This window comes from Typopeltis vanoorti, chromosome 9, assembly GCF_054136105.1.
Source record: "Typopeltis vanoorti isolate ZY-2024b chromosome 9, IOZ_Tvanoo_1.0, whole genome shotgun sequence".
Lineage (NCBI taxonomy): Eukaryota > Metazoa > Arthropoda > Arachnida > Uropygi > Thelyphonidae > Typopeltis > Typopeltis vanoorti.
In genome coordinates, this window is record NC_143557.1 from 62,359,423 (window position 1) to 62,379,838 (window position 20,416).

At 35.4% G+C, this 20,416-nt stretch overlaps 1 protein-coding gene across 3 annotated transcripts in view; it reads left to right on the forward strand.

Annotated features, from left to right (window-relative positions):
- dpa (disc proliferation abnormal) overlaps positions 1–20,416 on the forward strand; it is a 238,270-nt gene that overhangs the window by 56,800 nt on the left and 161,054 nt on the right. For all 3 annotated transcript variants that reach the window (XM_090398134.1, XM_090398132.1, XM_090398133.1), the window contains exons 5-6: positions 4,854–4,941; positions 20,250–20,328. In XM_090398134.1, the coding sequence (XP_090254260.1) occupies positions 4,854–4,941; positions 20,250–20,328 (167 nt within the window). The remainder of the gene's footprint in view (positions 1–4,853; positions 4,942–20,249; positions 20,329–20,416) is intronic.

Sequence of the window (20,416 nt, forward strand, 5' to 3'; positions counted from 1 at the left end):
AGTTCATTCATGATATCAACTTAAAAGTTAAATAGTAATGCTCTCAGCTCTCCCCAGGAATGAATCTTGTGGAACATTTGTTTTCATCTTCTTTCTCTGTGATACTGTTTCCCATGCACAAATTTTTGATAGCTGTCAACCAGTGCATCCAGTCTACTAGACAATTATCTAAACACATTTGTTTGACCCTAAGCATTATTTTCATCATCAGATCTTCATGGGATGGAAAGCTTTTGAGAAAGGCAAGAAATACTGTTGGTGCAAGCAAGAAACTTGGTTTCTTACTTACACCAACAGCAAAGGATGAAAGCTACCTGTAAGACCCAATCCATTAGAACTATGAATTTGACTCGTAAAATATATGAAGTCAACTGAATAAATTTATATGGAATAAGAAAGAAATTAGTCAAGACACCAAATTAGCTGTATACAAGAGAGTGTTCACACCACTTTTAACTTATAGATCTGATAGCTGGGTTAGGAATAAAACACTTGATCAAAGACCGGAGACCTCTGATATGAGCGTTCTGAGAAAGATTAGTGGAATGAACAGATGGCAGTATCACATTAAAAAAGCAATATTAGGAGAGATCTTGTCATCGTTAGCATTCAGGAATGATATGGTCACTTAAACACAATGGAAGAGGAAGCATGAGTGAAACAAGTGTTCGTTTGCCAGGTTGGCAGGAAAAAGACCAAGATGTAAATGGATCATACAGTAAAAAGTGCCTGAAAAGGCAGAAATATATGATCTGATAATATCAGAATCTTGATAGATAACAGATTAAGTTGGAGGAAAATTCTTGATTGGAAGTTAGTAATGGTGTAACTTTTTCATGTAGGACTATCGTAATTATCAGGAATTTGATTTGATGATTTGTTGATGGTTTTATAATAGCTTACTATTCTTTTAATATTTTTGACATTCCCAATTTTTTTATGAGCAAGTTCTCTTCTTCAAAATTATGCTTTTGTATTCCATAGATTATTGTTTAAACACCTTAAAAATTTCAACACACACAATGGAAAATCTTTACTTTTTTTTTATTTCTAGATTAAATTAAGTTTTGAAGATGTAATGAATTTAGAAAATCTGTCAAATAGTCACTTTGGTCAAAGTTTTTGGTTTACAAATATAGGTTCCTTATTTTCCACTATTTTTTTCACAAAAAAGATTTGTTTCTTGCTTTTGAAAGTAAAGCCCTGTGTCATGAGTAAATCATGAACGATTGGTGAATGCTTCAGACTTTTTATTGGAATCCCTACAAGAGGTCTCATCAAGTTTTTTTGTTGATTGATTAGTAGGATTATTTAAGATTTGTGCCCTGGATTCTATATTGGCCTTAAAATTAATAGGTTGTAAATTCTAAGTATTAATATTTAGTATACCAATAAATTTGATATTAAATCAGATTTCTCTCTCTCGGATTTCCTCATGTCTGAGGACTCGTGATCTTCCTGATGATGCTTCACCATTTCTTTCTCTCCTGTGCCTCTCTTATTGCTTGTTCAGTTCAGTGATTCTTGATATTTGGTCAATCCACCTGTTGGGGGGTTTCCTCTTTTTCTTTTCCCACGTGGTATACCTTGGATGATTACTTTTTCTAGGCAGTTGCCTTCTCTTCTACATATGTGTCCAAAATATTGCAGTATTCTCTTTTAGATTGTTTATCAGTCTTGTGTGGATATTCAATTCTTCTAGAATACTTTTGTTTGTTCTCTTTTCTGTCCAAGATACTCTTAACAATCTTCTCCAGCACCAGAGCTCGAATGCCCCAATTCTTCTTCTGTCATCTTTTGTCATAGTCCAAGACTCAGAAGCATAGAGAAAGATTGAAAAAACTAAGGTTTCTACAAGGTTAATTTTTGTCTTTTTGGAGATGTGCCTGTCTTTCCTGGTCTAGGTTAAAGCAGTCATTGTTTTTTTAGCTAGTGCTATTCTTCTTCTTATCTCTTTTTTACATCCATCTTTTTTTGTTATCATCACTCCAAGGTAGTTGAAATGGTCATCAATTTCAATTCCTTCTACATTTATCTCTTCTGCCTTGTTTAAAATCATTATTTTAGTTTTATCCTGATTTATTCTTAAACTGTGGCTTAGGCTTTCCCATTCTAATTGATTCAGGATGGATTTTAATTCCTGTTCGCTTGTTGCTATTATCACTGTGTCATCTGCATATCGTAGGTTGGTGATTGTTCGGCCACCTAATTTAATGCTTCCATTCCACTTTTCTAGAGATCTTTTCATTATAGTTTCGCTGTAAAGGTTGAATAGTAATCGTAAGAGTATGCATCCTTGTCTTGATCCTTTTTCAAATTGGAATGCAGGGGACAGTGAGTTTTCAATTCTTACTGTTGCTTGATTTCCTTGATATAAGTTCTTTATGAGGATTATTAGATGGTTTGGTATTTCTGATTCTTGCATGATATCCCATTAGATATCCCACCTCATGCAGTCAAAGGCCTTGGAGTAATCTATAAAGCATAGATAAAGGCTTAAGTTGAATTCCCTTACTTTTTCAATTATTTGTCTGATGTTAGATATATGATCTCTAGTCCCTCGACCTTTTCTGAATCCTGCTTGTTCTTCTATATCTGATGGTCTATAAAACTTTATAATCTCTCCTTAATAATGTGTAGTAAAATCTTGCTGGTATGTGAGATAAGGACAATGATGCGGTAGTTTTCACACTTGTGATTGCTTTTTTTGTAGATTGGGATAATGGTGGAATTGGTCCAGTCATTCGGCCATCTTCCAGATTTTATTGCATAAATCGTGTATCCAGTTTACTGCATTCTCTCCAAGGTTTTTCAACATTTCAGCTGGTATTGAATGGGGCTTTGTTATTCCTTAATTTTTGATTACTTGTTCTACTTCACTTATGAGGATCTCCGGTTCTGTTTCCATGTTTTCCATAGCTCCTTTGTCTTGTTGAATAGCTGGATCCTCGTAAAGCTCTGTGCAATACTCTTTCCATCTTCTGGCTATGTCATTTAAGATCTTGCCATTTTCCTCTGCAATTATAAGTTTTGGTTTGAATATTTTGGTTATATCCTTAACCTTCTTGAGTAAATCTGCTGTTTCGTTAGAGTGTCTTTCTATTTCTTTACAGATGTTTTGGATATAGTTATTTTTATCATTTTGACTAGATTTCTTAATAGCTTTATTCAGGTTCAGGTAATTTGGGTTTTGCCAATTTGTTATTTTAATTTGTTACCTTTTTTCAGTTAGTTCTTGGTTTTCTTTTGTAATCCATGGAGTATCATTCTTCTTTTTTATTGGGATGTGTTTGGCTGCAGATTTTGCAATAGCTTGTTTTAGGCGTGTCCAATATGATTCAATGCTTTGTTCCTGAGGTGTGTTTTTTTTTGTTTCTCGAGCTCTGATTCAATGTCCAGTGTAAATTTCTTGTCTATTTGTGAAAAGTCATATCTTTTGTTGCTGTTGTTCTTATTTGCTTTCAGATGGATCTTTAAATTAGAGATTAATAATTGATGGTCTGATCCTCAATCTACTCCTGATTTATATCATATTTATAGATATTAAATAAACATTCATTATTATTGTTTTTTTTATATTGAATTACTTGTAATGATATAGTAAGTACTAAAATTTGTTATTTAATTTGGATCATGGATTATGGTCCAAATTAAATAACATGGATCATGAATTAGTCGAAACAAAATTATTTACACCATTATGTTAGAAAAAAAATGTCTAGGTTCTATTCATGTGGTAATGAGTGATTATAGTCAAAAATGCAATTACAAATTTTTTTATTATTATTTTTTAAAAAATAATTTTGAGTAATTTTTTTTATTTTGCATAACAGATTGAAAATTGACCCTTCAGTATTGTATTGTAGTTCATAAGATCTTGCTGATGCTCAGCAAGGTAGCTCGCTTCTTTAAAGCTAGAAGAATTTTATTTATCTCTAAATAGCGAATATTATAAATTCATGCTTATTTCAAAGTCAAATGCATATTAATTTAAAAAGTTTTGAAAATGGACTAGAGAGCTTATGAGAATACAACCCTCATCAGTGTAGATTCTTTGGCTTGAATTACTTCAAAGACATGAAGGATCATGCATATTCAGCTTTTATTAGTTATTTTAGGTTTCACTGGTCTGACAAGGGTTGTGAATTGTTTGTTCTCATCAGAAATGAGCAGAAACCTTCCATCTATAGATTCATTGAACATCATCAGATGCTTTATGGTCACAACCACTTGGTGATGTACTACACCAGTCCTCACCAATTGGTTCTGTTGTATGTTTTTTCTGAAAGCTTCAACTGTTCTTCAGACACATCATCCATCTCATTGAGAGTCTATCACTTCTTCTTTTTTCTGGAACTTTACCATCAGTTACTGTTTTGAGAAGTCCTCCTTCCATTCTTTCAATATGTCCAAAGTATTTCAGTTTTATTCTCTCAGTATCCTTAGGAATTCTTAAAATTCTAGCAATCAAGAAGCACGAATACCTATAGTAGTTATTCTTGCTTCTTGAATATTTTGAACATGGCCCAAAATATGTCTTAATTCACAATTTTCTCTTCCATTTAAAAGTAGCTTGTTTTACCTGGTGTTCTTCTGGATGATTAAGGGGATGGTTATCTTGATTAAAATAACACTTTTAATATTGTTTACTATTTAGTTTTAATATTTAACTTTTTTTTTGTATTCTGTTTATCCTTCTTTTATAGATAATATTGTTTTGTGACTGCAGATCCAAAAATCCAGTTTATCTTTGTTGTTTACTAGTTTTATTTATATATTTCATCAGTTTGTGTGTGTGTCTATATATATATATATATATATATATATATATGCACTACCTTTTTTTCCTCCAGTGTTTAGTGAGATTGATCTTAGCTCACCTTTGAATTATGGAACCCCGAGTTCTCACAGTACTGGAGCTGAAACGCCTCGGTCATCAGTGTAAGTATCATATACCATATGCAGTATTTTCTCTTGAAATAGTGTTCCAAAAATGAACTTTATTAAAGTTTAGATTATCTCCTGTCCGGAGTACCACTGCAGCTTCTTTAAAGTTTCTACATCTGAAATCTTCTTCAATGTAAGGCATGGAGCTGTTATTCCAATCAATGGAGTGGTTTGAAATCGAGAAGTGATGGGCTAATCCTGAGGTACTTGTTCTGTTGTTGTTGTTGTTAACATCCTCCTATATGTTATTTTTTTCAGATTTCTAGGTTTCTTGATGTTTGGCCTATATAATTCAGTCCACAGGAACATGGGATGTTATATACACCTGCGTACTTGTAGAAGGCAATACTGTCCTTAGGAGATCTTAACATGTGTCTTGTAATTTAACAGGTTTGAAAGATGTTGAAAGACCTCATGAGTTTGGCTATTTTTGTTGAAACTAAGTGAGCATAAGGTATGACAGTGGACGATGTATACTGCGTGAAGGTTGTTGCTATGGGTTGTTTCTATGGAGAATCTTTTGGATTATTTTTTTTGGGTAACCATTGCTAACTAGAGTTTGAGATATGAGAGAGAGTTCATCAAGGAGATCTTTTTCTTTTGAGATAATATTTTCTGCTCTATTTTTAAGCATATGTATGAAGCTAAGTTTTTGTGCATGATGGTGAGAATTCTATAAAGAATTCTAAGCATTTCACTAAAAAATTAAAAGGTATTAACATCTGAAATACAGACCTACTTGCAAGCCTAGACATAGTGTCATTATTCACAAACATACCAGTTGAAGAATATAATAAATTTAGTTTAAACCTTTATCCAAGTGTGAGCAAACAAAGTTTGCCGCTGAAAATATCTTCAGGACTGAGGCAAGGTGGTACATCTGTTGGCAACTCGTAGCAAAGGTGGACCAAGCTCTCATCACTCCTTGTGAGACAGTATCTCCCACCATGCAAAGCACATCTCCTTGCGGACATGTATAATGCTATGCATTAAGGGAAGGGCCACTACCCAGACCGGTTTCGACCTTTATTTAGGTCTTGTCAGTGGGAGGCAGACCCAGAAATGGTGACACTAAGGCAGAAGCAGTGGAGAGGTCATATTTACCTATATGAGTTGCCAACTAGTGTACCACCTTATTACTAAATTACTCTGGATTTAGAGAAAGATGTTGGAAGTTTATTTTGCACTTGGTTAGAATATAATAAATTTAATTTAATCCTTTATCCAAGTGTGAGCAAACAAAGTTTGCACTTGAAAATATCTTCAGGACTGAGGCAAGGTAGTGCATCTGTTGGATAAGAATTAAACTTAATTTATTATAGTCTAACCAAGTGCAAAATAAACTTCCAACATCTTTCTCTAAATCCAGAGTAATTTAATAATAAGGTGGTACACCGGTTGGCAACTCATATAGGTAAATATGACCTCTTCATTGCTTCTGCCTTAGTGCACCCATTTTTGGGTCTGCCACCCACTGACGAGACCTCAATAAAGGTCGAAACCGGTCTGGGTAGTGGCCCTTCCCTTAATGCATAGCATTATACATGTCTGCAAGGAGATGTGCTTTGCATGATGGGAGATACTGAGACAAGGAGTGATGAGAGCTTGGTCCACCCTGCCTCAGTCCTGAAGATATTTTCAGGTGCAGACTTTGTTTGCTCACACTTGGATAAAGGATTAAACTAAATTTATTATAGTCTAACCAAGTACAAAATAAACTTCCAACCAGTTGAAGAAGTTATCAAAATCATAGAAAAATCTCTATCCACATGACATAGCTCAGCTTTTCCACCATTGTCTCAAATCAAACTATTTTAAAGTAAATAATATAATGTATGAACAACTTGGTGGCTTAGCCATGGACAGTCCCTTGTCACCTCCTTGTGTGGATCTGTTCATGGAAAAACTAGAAGCTGACATCCTCTCCAAAATAAATCTGAAGTCATTAGTCTGGTGGAGATATGTAGACGATGTCTTCATTATTTGGAAAGACAAAGAAAATGCCTTACATGAGTTCCTTAAAAAAATAAATTCTTTCCACCAAAACAGCTTTATTAAAATGAATTCCAGTTTCTATTGGTTTAAATGAATGTCACTTACCTAAAATTGTCATAATAATAAATCTGGCCAGCTTGGTTGACTGAGTGGTTAGCATATCTGCTCTCCAACCAACAGGCTGCAGGTTCAAATCCTGCTATGAGTAAGGATATATGTGATTGTCTTTAGGTGATAGATGAATTTAACCTGCATGAGACCACTACCTTGCTTAATGCCAATCCTTTGTGGAGGCTAGAAGTGTCTTGAAAAAGTTCCATGTTTTGGTCTCTAGAGCAGGGTTTCTGGAGAGGTAAAAAAATTAATAGAAAATACAAAAAATAAAATAAAATAAAATAGAAATAAAAATTAATAATAATAGGGAGGGGAAATCCTTCTCTAGTACTAATGTACTATCGATTTACAATACAGTTGGTTTCATGACTATGAAACCTAACTGAAAATTCTGCAAATATTAAGTAATTTTCCTAATGTAAGTGTCATCCTTTATTTTATTTTTATTATTCTACAAGAAAATAAAACATGCATATACAAAGCTCCCTAGAAGGAGTCTGATTCGATATCTTGGATGTTTTCCCTGATGAAGAAGAAATAATGAACACTGGCTGTCCACAATTCTTTCAAAAGAAAAAAAATCCAAAGCTAAAACAAAACCTTTCAACCAAGCCTTTGCTATCTGTTCAAATGACATAGCCCTTGAAACCGAGCTTAGGGACCTTTGCAATGTCTTTTTAACCAGTGATTATAGCCCATATAAAATAGATAAAATACTCTATGCACCCTCCATACCTCCTGCAACCAACACATAGGAAAAATCAAAACTATTCCAATCCCATATATTAAGGGTACATCAGAAAAAATAGCCAAAGTTCTCTGCAAATATGTTACTTTCAAACCTTTCATTCAGCTAGCTACCTTTTTCTGTTCTCCTGAAGATCAGCTTTATCCTCTTGCATATCCTGGAGTTTCTTGTTCCTGCAGTTTAACTTCCTTTGGACATATTAAATCAGTTAACAATTTGCTTTGAAGAACACAAAAATTATATTTGTAATCTGTATGGCAAGTTGGGATTGCAGACCACTCTCTGGATGCTCCTTCACATATGATTAGATTGAGGAAAACATCAATAATAAAAAGTTATTATAGCTCTGAGAGGCTATTTTTAGAATTGACATCAGCTCTGAACCATCTCTTAACCTCAGCAAGTATGATTGCATTAATTTGCCAAAGATCTGGGAGACTCGTTAAGACCTTATAGCCTAACTTCTCCAAATTAACTTTATAGTTATCTGACCCCATAAAGAGTGCCATGAAGGGACATTAGTTCAGTTTCAGTTACAGTTTGAATTGTTTTCCACATTTATTTAGTTTAGTGCTGGTCACAGCTATAATTGTGCTCTAAAGATGCTGGGTAGAAAACCAGAAAAATGTATAAGTTTTTAGAAAATAAGTTTAATAAATGTATTTTTTCTTCTTTTTGTGTTGTTTATATCATGAAGCTCTATTATCAGTAATCAGTGGCACCTGAGCTTTCTATACATAAAACCTCTCAACATAGGAAGCCAGATACCACTATAAAGAAATAATGAAAACATTTCTTCAATGGGATTGTCATGAATTCTGACAAAGCATTAATGACATCGGTGGGCTCTTGTAGAAGTAGAAACCAATATGCTTCTGCCTACAGTATATGTACCTGAAATTCTAGTTACAATCTGGCATTATGAATCATAACTACATTCTTAAAGACAGCACAGGAGATGGGCTTGCTCAAGGAGGAGTTGCCATCTGTAGTCGGCAACCACACCCACCTCCAACAACTCCACGTAATACCAACAGAGAGGCAGTTGCTATCCCACTCTCGTTTGAAATGCTGCATTTACCTTCTACTGCAATAGATATCTCCCAGAATAACTGATGATGTCATATTGAAGTTAGCATTCACCCCATGCTTTTAATGGAGGATTAAAACAGACGTGGTTCTCTATGGGGGTAGTGCTTTAACAAATGTCATCAGAAGAGTTGTTGATCATGTGCTTGAAAACAACCTCTTCCTCTTGAACACTGGAAGCAACACCTTCTTCTACATGCCTAGCCAAATATTCACTGGCAATGATTTAACTGTCTACTCACCTTCCCTCTTTTCACAATTCAACTAGGAAACTGAAAATAACCTATATGGCAGTGACAATTTCACTGATATAAACCTTCTTACATTGCAGATATCACGATGGAAAATTGAGCAAGCTGACTGGCCCACCTTCTCTACTTTAGCAGATTCAGCTGTCATAGTCATCTATCAGTTATGCAGCAAACCACATGACAGAGCTTATACACACGTTGCAACAACTGAAATCCCTTAAACATCTAATCTGTTCCACATTTCCCTAAGCCATGATGGAATAATGATTGCACATCATCCAAAGAAGTCTGGAAGAAAGCAGAGTATCTTCTGTGGATACCTCATTGCTGTCCAACTCTAGCTTGTTGGACAGAATTAACTGAGAGCAAAGAAGTATCTGTTTAAATCCAGAAAATTAAAAGCAGATATTCCATCCACCAGCTATCTCTCTGTATCGTTGAACATAATGATTGCACAGTTGTGAATCCAAAAGCGATTGCTGACATGCTTGAGGAGATTTTTGCTAAAATATTAGCCACATCTCCCTATCCCCCCCCCTCAATTCCTTGCTGAAAAATGCAGAGCAGTAAAATAACATTCTGTTTTGTTTGAATTGACCATGGATCAATTTCTGCATCTTTTCAACAGAATTTTCTGAGAGAATGAGTTTCTCAATACCTGGCAAAAGGATTATTATTGCCTTTCTTAAGCCATGGAGGGATCCAAAATCCCCAATATTTACCATTCAATTTCTCTGACCAGCTGCCTGTGCAAGATTCTAGAAAAATAGTTAACACTCGTCTTTTATGGTTTCTGGAGAGAAACATTTTTTCCAGAACACAGTCTTGGCTTCTGTAAATACAAATTTTATATTATTTTATATACAAATTTTATAACTGTAAATAGCATTTTACAACAGGTCATCTAGTCTGGCTGGAAGCATCCATTAGAGATGCCTTCTTAAAATGTGAGCACTTAATATCGGTGGTTTTTGATATGAAAAAACAAACAAACAAATGACTGCTTGGAAATTTAAAATATTGAAAGACCTGCACAGTTTTGGTCTCAGAAGGAATCTTCGGTATTTTATCCAGAACTTTTTATCCAACCAAATCTTCAGAGTATGAGTGGGAGAGAATCTCTCTTGCCTGTATATCCAAAAGGAGGGAGACCTTTTTCGGTTTTATGTGTGTTGCTGTTTGCATTAGAGGTTAACTTGATAGCTGAAGAACTTCTTCTAACTGTAAATAACGCTCTGTGTAGATGATTTTACAATCTTTCAAAATGGACGCTTGCAAATTGGTTCAGATTTTCACAGCAGAAGACAGTTTGTATGCATTTTTGCTACAGACGTTTTCATTCTGACCTAGAACTGAAATTAGGAAAAACTTTAATACTATCTGCACCAGAAGCCAAGTAATTCAGAGGCCCTAGTGCTGTCCTCCCAGACAGTAGAATAACTTTTCACATCCTACTAGAATGTAGCAACTTTACTGCTGAGCTGTGTGCAATAGTGCTTGCATTAAAATACATAAAATTGCATTGCTACGAAAAGTGCATAATGTATTCAGATTCATAGAGTTATGCAAGCAATAAGATTTATAAATATCCTATTGAATCCAACATGTCCTCTAGAATAGAATAGAAACTACACTTGGATGTACACTTCTGTTGGATTTCAGCCACATTGGGATTAAGAGAAATGAGGCTGCAGATACTGCAGCTTGCTCAGCTCATTTCTCAGGCTTCCATCATTAACATAATAATAATAATAATACTTCAAGGGGTCACTTTAGTGAGTACAGGCATGGCAAACCCAAGGTACCAGATGCTGGACCATGCCTTACTTCATGTAGTATACATTCTGTTATATTATTCTGTAGACTGGTCCCTCCCCTTTCTTTGCTTCTTTCTCCTCTCCTTGCTCCTTCCCCCTGATGCTATTAGAGTATTCGAGGACTAGGAGTGAATCTTTCCTATCTTGCTAAGTCATTTCGTCTTATGCAGCCACTGAAGGAGGCAAGCTAGCCTCAAAAAATGGCAGTCCCAAGCCCAGATAAATGGCGAGGGTTGATGTCAGGAAGGGCATTCGGTCGTAAAACTTCACTGCCAGCTCTAGCTATGATATGAGTCAAAGAGAAAATGATATAAGGGCTAGGGTGTACCCCTTAAGTGACACGCAGCTACATCGCCCTACAGCTGTGAGAAGTGGACGAGGGCTACCACATCAAGGGCAGGTTCAGTTAAAGAAGCGAGCCCAGCAGGTGGAGAGGATGTTGTGAGTGGGAACACTGAATATTGGAAGCATGACTGGAAGGGGAAGAGAGGTGGCAGACATGATGAGGAAGAGGAAGTTGAGAAAGATGAGTTCTGGAATGTGTTAGATGAAGAAATGAGGGAACTGGAGGAAAACGAGATGGTGATTGTTGGAGTAGACTTGAACGGACACATAGGGAGACAGAATAGAGACTGTGAAAGGGTTCGTGGTGGCCACGGAGTGGGAATGATGAACCAGGAAGGAGAGAGGGTTGTGGACTTTGCAGTAGCGTGTGATCTGGCAATTGTGAACTTGTTTTTCTACAAGAGGGAAGAACATTTGATAACATTTAGGAGTGGTAACAACAGATCACAAATTGACTACATTTTGACTAGAAGAAAACATTTAAGGTTGTGACAAATTGTAAAGTAATTCCAACAGATCAAGTGGCACAGCAACACCGACTGCTGTGTGCAGACTTTAAAATAAGATCGAAGATAAGAACCTCTGGAAGCCATGGGATGAAGACAATTAAGTGGTTTCGCTTAAAAGAAAAGAGTGTGAGGAATCGTTTTAGGGAGAGGGTGTTAGAGAGGATTTCGGATGGACTGGAAAGTGTACAAGATTGGTGGAAACATAATTCAAAAGTAATCCTGAGCTGTGCAGTGGAGGTGCTTGGTGAGACATCTGGAAAGATTAGAGAGCAGAAGGAGGGTTGGTGGTGGAATAATAATGCACAAGTGGCAGTGACAACTAAGAGGAAGGCAAAGCAGAAGTGGGATGAATCAAGAGTGGAAGAGGACAGAGAGGTGTACAGAGAGAGAAAGCAAGAAGCCAAGAGAGTTGTGGCATAGGCGAATGCCATGCATATCAAGATCTGTATGATCAATTAGAAACAAAGGAAGAACAGAGAAAAATTTACCAACTAGCGAAATGTAGAAATAAAGCAACAAAGGACATCTTACATGTGAGGCAGATCAAAGATGCTGAAGGAAGAGTATTATGGAGAGATGTTGACATAAGAAACAGATGGAGAATATACTTTGAAGGACTTTTGAATGAGGAAAATGCAAGGACTCACAGAGAAGATGGGCAGCCTTCTGAGGAGATGGCGCAGAACATCAGTAGAGTGGAAGTGACGGAGGCCGTGAAGAGGATGAGGAATGGAAAATCAGTGGGCCCTGACAGGATTCCGGTGGAGGCATGGAAGGCACTGGGGGAAGAGGGAATTGACCTGCTGTGAGACCCGTTCATGAAAGTTTGCCAACAGGAAAATATACCTGAGCAATGGAGGGAGAGTACTCTTGTTCCCATCTACAAGGGTAAAGGGGATGCACAAGACTGTAAAAATTACAGAGGAATAAAGTTGTCCCACACAATGAAAATCCTAGAAAGGGTTCTTTATGGAAGATTGAGGAAGGAGGTGGAGATTGCAAAGGAACAATTTGGCTTCATGCTTGGTAGATCAACAACAGATGCTATCTTTGGGTTACGGCAGATGATGGAATAGTTTCAAGAGACACAACGGGAGCTACATCTGGCATTTATTGATCCGGAGAAAGAATTATTATTTTAAGAGATTTGATTTTAAGAAAGAAGCATTATTTTGAATGAAAAATAATATTAAATTTTTTGGAGACTGCAGATATAATATGATTATGCCATGATAAGTTATATGTGAAAGTCAGCTAGAGAAAGAAAAACTGATCCTAAATAGCAAATTGGAATATTATCAGAAATAAGGAGAAAGATCATTCTACCAAGAAATGAGAAGATTGTGTTTTGGAGCATTGAAATTCTCTAGATTATATTCACCCTACTTGAGAGTGGTGAGGAGAGCAGTGTTTGAAGGTATTGGTCATAGAACATCTTGAAGGTTAAATCATTTGAGGATTGCAAGGCTCTGTGAATGAATAAGGGGAAATGGTGTATTGAAATTGGTGAAACAGTGGATAGGATTTAATGTTAGTGAAAGGTCATTTATATGTAGGAGGAAGAGGATGAGTGAAAGCATAGAGCCCTGGGATGCAGTAGTGTTGATGGAAAAGTCTGAACAGAGGAAACTGTCCACCATGGCATGCAGTGAATGACCAATCACAAAGAGCAGCAGAGAGACAATAAAATGGTAGCTTTGCAGAGGGTCTCATTACCAGACTTGACTAAATGCTTTGGAAATATCAAGAGCAACCATGCTATATGAGATTCTCCAAACTCTTCTATCTCCTTTGTCCAGAGATGGGTGAGTGTAGTGAGGAGATATCTTGTAGAATGAGAAAGGCAGAATACATAATATTGATGACCTGATTAACTGATGGCTTTCAAGGTAGTGAAGAATCTGGTTGTTGATTGCCTTCTTCATTACTTTAGAGAGTACTAACGTTGAGGGCAATGGGATTAAAATTTGGTGGCTAACTTTTTATTTCTCTCTCTTTTTCTCTTTATGGAAAAGCTGAATAAAGGCTTTTTTTCCTTACCACTGGATAGATGCCAAATGAAACATCATTAACAAGACGAGTGTTAATTCTTGAGCACAAGTTTTCAGTACAACTAGAGAAGTATCATCTTGGGTAGAAGTCTTTTTAGTATCAAGGTTGAGTATTTTTCTAATATCTGATGAAAGATCAGAGAAGGCATCTGTTAGGTGATCTGTAGTGAATAGTGGATGGGGATTTGCTTTGGTCATCTAAACAAAAGGTGTAGGAAAAGATTGATGCGAAGAGGTATGCTTTCTACAGGATATGTTACTGGAAGTTTTTTTTTTCCACTTAGACTATAATAAATTTAGTTTAATCCTTTATCCAAGTGTAAGCAAACATTGCACCTGAAGTATCTTCAGGACTGAAGCAACTCGTGGTAAAAGTGGATTCAGCTCTCATCACTTGCCTTAGTATCTCCCATAAATCAAAGTACATCTACTTGCGGACATGTATAATGATATGAATTAAGGGAAGGGCCACTACCCAGACCTGTTTTGACCTTTATTGAGGTCTTGTCAGTGGGAGCCAGACCCAGAGATGGTGATACTAAGGTGGAAGTAATAGAGAAGTCATATTTACCTATATCACCCCCTCTGGGTGTGGCTCCCGCTGATGAGGCCTCAATAAAGGTCGAAACCAGTCTGGGTAGTGGCCCTTCCCTTAATGCATAGCATTATACATGTCTGCAAGGAGATGCGCTTTGCATTATGGAAGATACTAAGGCAAGTGATGAGAGTTTAGTCCACTTTTACCACGAGTTGCCTCAGTCCTGAAGATACTTCAGGTGCAAACTTTGTTTGCTTACACTTGGATAAAGGATTAAACTAAATTTATTATAGTCTAACCAAGTGGGAAAAAACTTCCAACATCTTTCTCTAAATCCAGAGTAATTTAATAATAAGGTGAGACACCTTTTGGCAACTCCTATAGGTAAATATGACTTCTCTGTTACTTCTGCCTTAGTATCACCACCTCTTGTTTGGCTCCCACTGACGAGACTTCAATAAATGTTGAAACCGGTCTAGGTAGTGGCCTTTTCCTTAATGCATATCATTATACATGTCCGCAAGGAGATGTGCTTTGCATTATGGGCAGTGGGGGCCGGTGAAATTTTAAGTGGCGGTGCTGCCTATACAAAATTTTAAAAAAAAATAATTATTTTTTTCCAAATCAGTAATCAATTTAAATCACTTAAAATTTCACCTGCCACCACTGATTATGGGAGATACTAAGACAAGTGATGAGAGCTTAGTCCACCTTTACCAAGAGTTGCCTCAGTCCTGAAGAGACTTCATGTGCAAACTTTGTTTGCTTACACTTGGATAAAGGATTAAGCTAAATTTATTATTGGGTATGTTACCGTTGAATTATCTGGATGAGGAAGAGGTTGAAACATGGTAGGGCAGAAGTTTTGTTCTTGGCAAGAGACTAAAAGGCTCAGCATTTGACGTGTGTGTATTAGATTACTAATTGGCTAGAAAAGTGCAATATATAGTTCCTGGTCCTGCTTTCCCCACCTTCCTGTGCTCTTGTGTGTTTTCATTAATAGGTCTGGCACGTATTGCCACTACAAATCTGTACTTTCCTACTTGGACAAAATGCTAGATAGACCCCTAAGTGTTAATGACTCTCATCTCACAGTGAAACTACCATGTTGCTTACTGGGGGAACCAGACATAACTATTGCCATGGTATGATCCCAAAGCAGTGTTTCTGGTTTCTACTGTAAAAATGGTCATAATTTTTAATTCTTAAACTTTTTTACAATTGTTTCCTCTATGTTTGTATTCTATAAGTTTTGGTTTATAACCATGTATAATTGACACTTGTGATGTGTCTGATAAGAAATGAATATTTATGTTAAAATAAAATGTACAGTATGTGAGATTGATTTTATTTACCAGATATCATATACTTGCAATAATTTCAGTGGTTCTTTATTGTAATTCACAATTGTTAAGTATTATGATATCATTTATCATAAAGACATTATCTTTTCACTAACAACAATAACATGTCAGCTATTACTAACTTCTCAATTGCCACTTAATGGAACAAGTGTGCATGCTCACTGAGAAGATGGATTGACTGACAGACAGAGAGAGTTCAGTACCAGGGTAATGAAAAAACAAAAGACCAGAGAATCTTGATTTAAGAAGTACTTAGAAAACTTGACAGTCAGAATATATTAATAGAAGATTCTGCAAAGGGAATCTTAACAAGGTGAGTCCTTTGACTGAAAAAGGTGAGACTGTCAACATATGAATAGTAAATAAAAGAAAATATTAAGTAGTTGTTTTATTTCACTATTCGAAGAAATGCTAGATGAAAAGTTTTGTCTTCTGTTCTCCAGGAAACCTGTGATTATTAATTAATTTTCTTCAAACATGTCATCATCATCATCATCATCTTCCTTATACCCTCTTTTACCTTGCGGTGTCGAGGGTCCATTGATCATCGGACCTCACTCCGTTTACAGGATAAGGTGGTCAGCCTTATGCCCCGGTGTATCCTATGGCCTGTAGTGTTGAGTTCTCAAGGCCAGTTTGCCTGCTTTGCGGGATGAAAAACCCCAGAATAAACTGGGGAAAAAACCCTGCTGTCCACGCCCAAGACTGACTAACTTGGCTATGGCTGAGGGAGATCCTTCAGCTCCTCACGTCACCGACGGGAATCGAACCTAGGACACTTCTTCCCCAGGCATATGGTTGCGAAGCGCATAGCCACTAGGCTAACCACACGGACAAACATGTGAGTAGTGAAATCTGAAACTGTAAAGTGTCTTTAATGAAGAGACTCTACTTTGATACAGTGTTTATAAAGCAGTAAAAGAAACTGTTTTTCTCTATCAAAGAATTTATAATTTGGGCTTGTTATAATAAAATTGTCAGAGGTAAGACTATTTATACTCCAGTGAGGATGAATGAAATTAATGGAACAATATATGGTAATTAAGGAAACACTGCATACTCCAGGAAAGTTAATAAGAAGTTTTATATTTTGAGAAAATCCTTGATAAAGAACTGACTCTTTTGAACATTTTTTTAATTTGTAGGAATTTATTCATCATCATCATCCTTTCAGTGATTTAGGCCCAGTTGCTGTTCTGGTCTCTTTTCATCTTTTCCTTGGTCATCCCTGACTTCTGTATCCTCCAACTGGGTGGTATTGGAGTATTTTTTTTTTTTTTTTTTTGGGTAGTCTTTAACTGCCAATTCTAGTTCAGTTCGCTTTTTTTGATATTCATATACTTTGTTCAATACTGAGTCTATTTTTAGTTCTTTACATATTTTTGTGCTTCTTCTTTTGTCCCAGAGAATATAGTCTGTTATGCTTCGTAGAAATTTTATTTCTCCAGTTTTTGTTCTTTTTTTCTTCTGCAGTTTTTATAGTCCATAATTCACTTCTGTACAGTAGAGAAGATCTTGCTAAAACCTTATAAACTCTTATTCTTCTCTAGGTTTGAAAATATTATCGATCATTCCATTACCTTTAGAAAATTTAAATTTTGATATCAATGTCAGCTTCTTTTGTATTTGTTACAGCACATTCAAGGTATTTGCAGCAGTTAATTTGTTCTAAAATTTTATTTTCAATCATGATTTTACTTCTGACTGGAAATGGCCCTTTATGAAAGCCATGATTTTTGTTTTGTCTGTTGATATATTTGTATTCTTTTTTTTTTTTTTCACTTATGTTTAAGGTATATATTGATTTTTGGAGTTCATCTTCACTTCTTGCTATGATTATTTGGTCGTCTGCAAACAAAAGGGGTATTGAGTATAGTTCCAGGATCCATGAGTTTAAATGCTGGTTTTATATTTTCCTTCCATTTCTTTACTAATTCATCTATATAGATATTAAATGACAGTGGTGACATTGGGCATCCTTGACATGTAGTACTATCATATCCTATAGTGCTATCATATAGGATATGATAGTACAACATGAAAAATTTACATCGTTACTCACTTTCTATCTACAATTTTCTGCCAAATCAGTCTGTTACTTGTCAAGACTCCAACATTATCAGATCTTATATTTCTGTCATCTAAAGCACTTTGTACTGTATCAATTCACCTATATCTTGGTCTTCCTCTGTGTCGTTTTCCTGCCAACCTGGCAGAGAACACGTGTTTTACTAATCTTTCCTCGCCCATTCTGTTTAAGTGACCATACCACCTGAGATTAGCTCTGCTAACACATTCCTGGATGCTGACAATGTCAATTTCTTTCCTAATATCCTCGTTTTTAATATGATATTGCCATTGATGCCATTTGTTCACGCCTCTAATCTTTCTCAGCACTCTCATATCTGCAGTCTCTAGTCTTTGGTCAAGTGTTTTACTTCTGACTCAGCTCTCAGATCCATAAGTTAAAACTGGTTTGAACACTGTCTTGTATATAGCTAATTTAGTGTTCTGACTAATTTCTCTCTTATTCCATATGAATTTATTCAGTTGACTTCCTACCATACTAGCTTTGTTGACCAAAATGCAAAATGATGGTACAACATGTCATTCCATATTCTCCAGGGAATTTTCCTGATCTGCTTTGCTGTATTGCTTGTCGGAGATTTTGTAATGTTATTTCTTCCATTATATAGTCAGTAGTAAGCATTATGTCCTTTTTTGATTCGTTACTGTCTTGTCATAAATTTTAGAAGTCCCGGTTTTCTCTTTGATTATTTCAAGTTTCACTTTTTATTTTACCTCCTTATTCATATTCCTTAGAATTTTGTATGTATTTGGTCTGTGAGATCTTTCCAGTTTTGTTATGAAGTTATCCCATTTTTTCTGTATTTTTTTGACATGTTTTTTTGCTATTGTTCTTTTGTATTTATAATTAATTTTTGCTTCTAGTGATTTTGTGTTTATTCATTGTTTATATGCTTCTTTCTTATCTTTGATTATTGCTTCAATGTTTTCATCCCAATTTCTTATTCCTTTCTCCTTTTCCATTTACTTTTTGTTCCAAAACATTCTGTTGCTTCATTTATTAACACATTTTTAAAATTATTCCATTCTATCTGTATATCATCATTTTCTTTAATTTCCTCTAGTTCTTCCATTTATTCTTTGCAAATAAGGTCGATACTTTTATCATCCATGAGTTGAACTCTAAGAGATTTCTGGAGCTCTTAGCACTGATTTGTTAATTTTAAACCATCTTTGAAGTATTCTTAATTTTCCTTGTAAGAGATAATGATCAGATTATATTTCTGCACTTCTAAATATCTGGCTATCTAGTATCGTATTAGCTGTTTGTCTATAGTCTGTTTATACTTTTTAGGTTTCTTTATTTCCAAGTGAATTTATGGAAATCTTTATGCTTGAAAAAAATTTTTTTAGTAATTTATAAGCTATTATATGCAGAAAAACCACTAAGTCTATATCCATTTTTAATGCACATTGTTTCACCATTTGTTCTTATATTTGTACTTAGTGGAATGTTCTCTACTCTGGCGTTAAAATCTCTCATTATTAATAGATAATCATTTGTGTTTATGTTATCTTTTATTTTTTGTAAATCTGAATAAAAGGCATTACTATCTTCCTCTCTTCCTTCCTCTGGGGCATAGACACTAATAATAGTCAGGAAGTCACAGCTTATTTGTAATATTTATTCCAGAATAAACACAAATAAGTCTCCTTGTTCAGTTCCCCATTCTGATATTAGCCCACATCACTCTACTTCATGTTGCCTGCCGTTCAAAAAGATTATCCTCATATTTAGTATTTAATATTATAGCTACTTCTTTTTCCTGATTGTTATTTCTTGAATATAACATCTTGTATTTGTTGTTTAGAAAGATCTCACCTGTTTTTGTCTTCTTTGTTTTGTTAACACCTATTATGTTGATCTGGTACTTATTTAATTCTTCTGCTAGTTCCATTTCTTTTTCAGTGAATTTTCTTATGTTGATGGTGGTCGTCTTGATCTCTGTTGATGCTGAGTTGGGACATGTTCTGAGATTTGTTCCAGTAGCTGACTTTTTTTGCTGTTCACCCTGGTTCCCTGATGAAAACGGGAGCTTTGTTTAACCAGGCGACATGGCAGCTGGCATGAAATTCTGTCATGTTGTACAATCATTTTACATTGTGATTTAAGACAATAAGAATGCAATTTATTCAGCTAAATAAATGAATTGCCAGATCATTTTCATCCATTCAGTATCCAGGTAGATACTGAACAGGGTGCACTACAAGTAAGTGAAGATTAGACATTAAGTCAGAATAATAAAATTAAGTGACACTTAATGTATATTCATATTTTTCACACTGCTATGAATGCTCAAGCTTATTTAGTATACAGATTAAAAAAAAATATTGTTGCATTTTAAATTAGAATATTTTTAAGATTAGGCTTTATTTTTGCAATTTGATTTCAGACGAGGTACACCAATCCGGCATCGAACTGATATTCGAAGTGAAAGAAAATTACGTCAGGTTAACGTCGGAACTGTTGATGTAAGCTGTTATTATGCTTTTATAGTTTAAATGATTAGTCAAATTATCCATTTTTTAAAATTATATCCTGTCTTATTCTTCAGTTTTA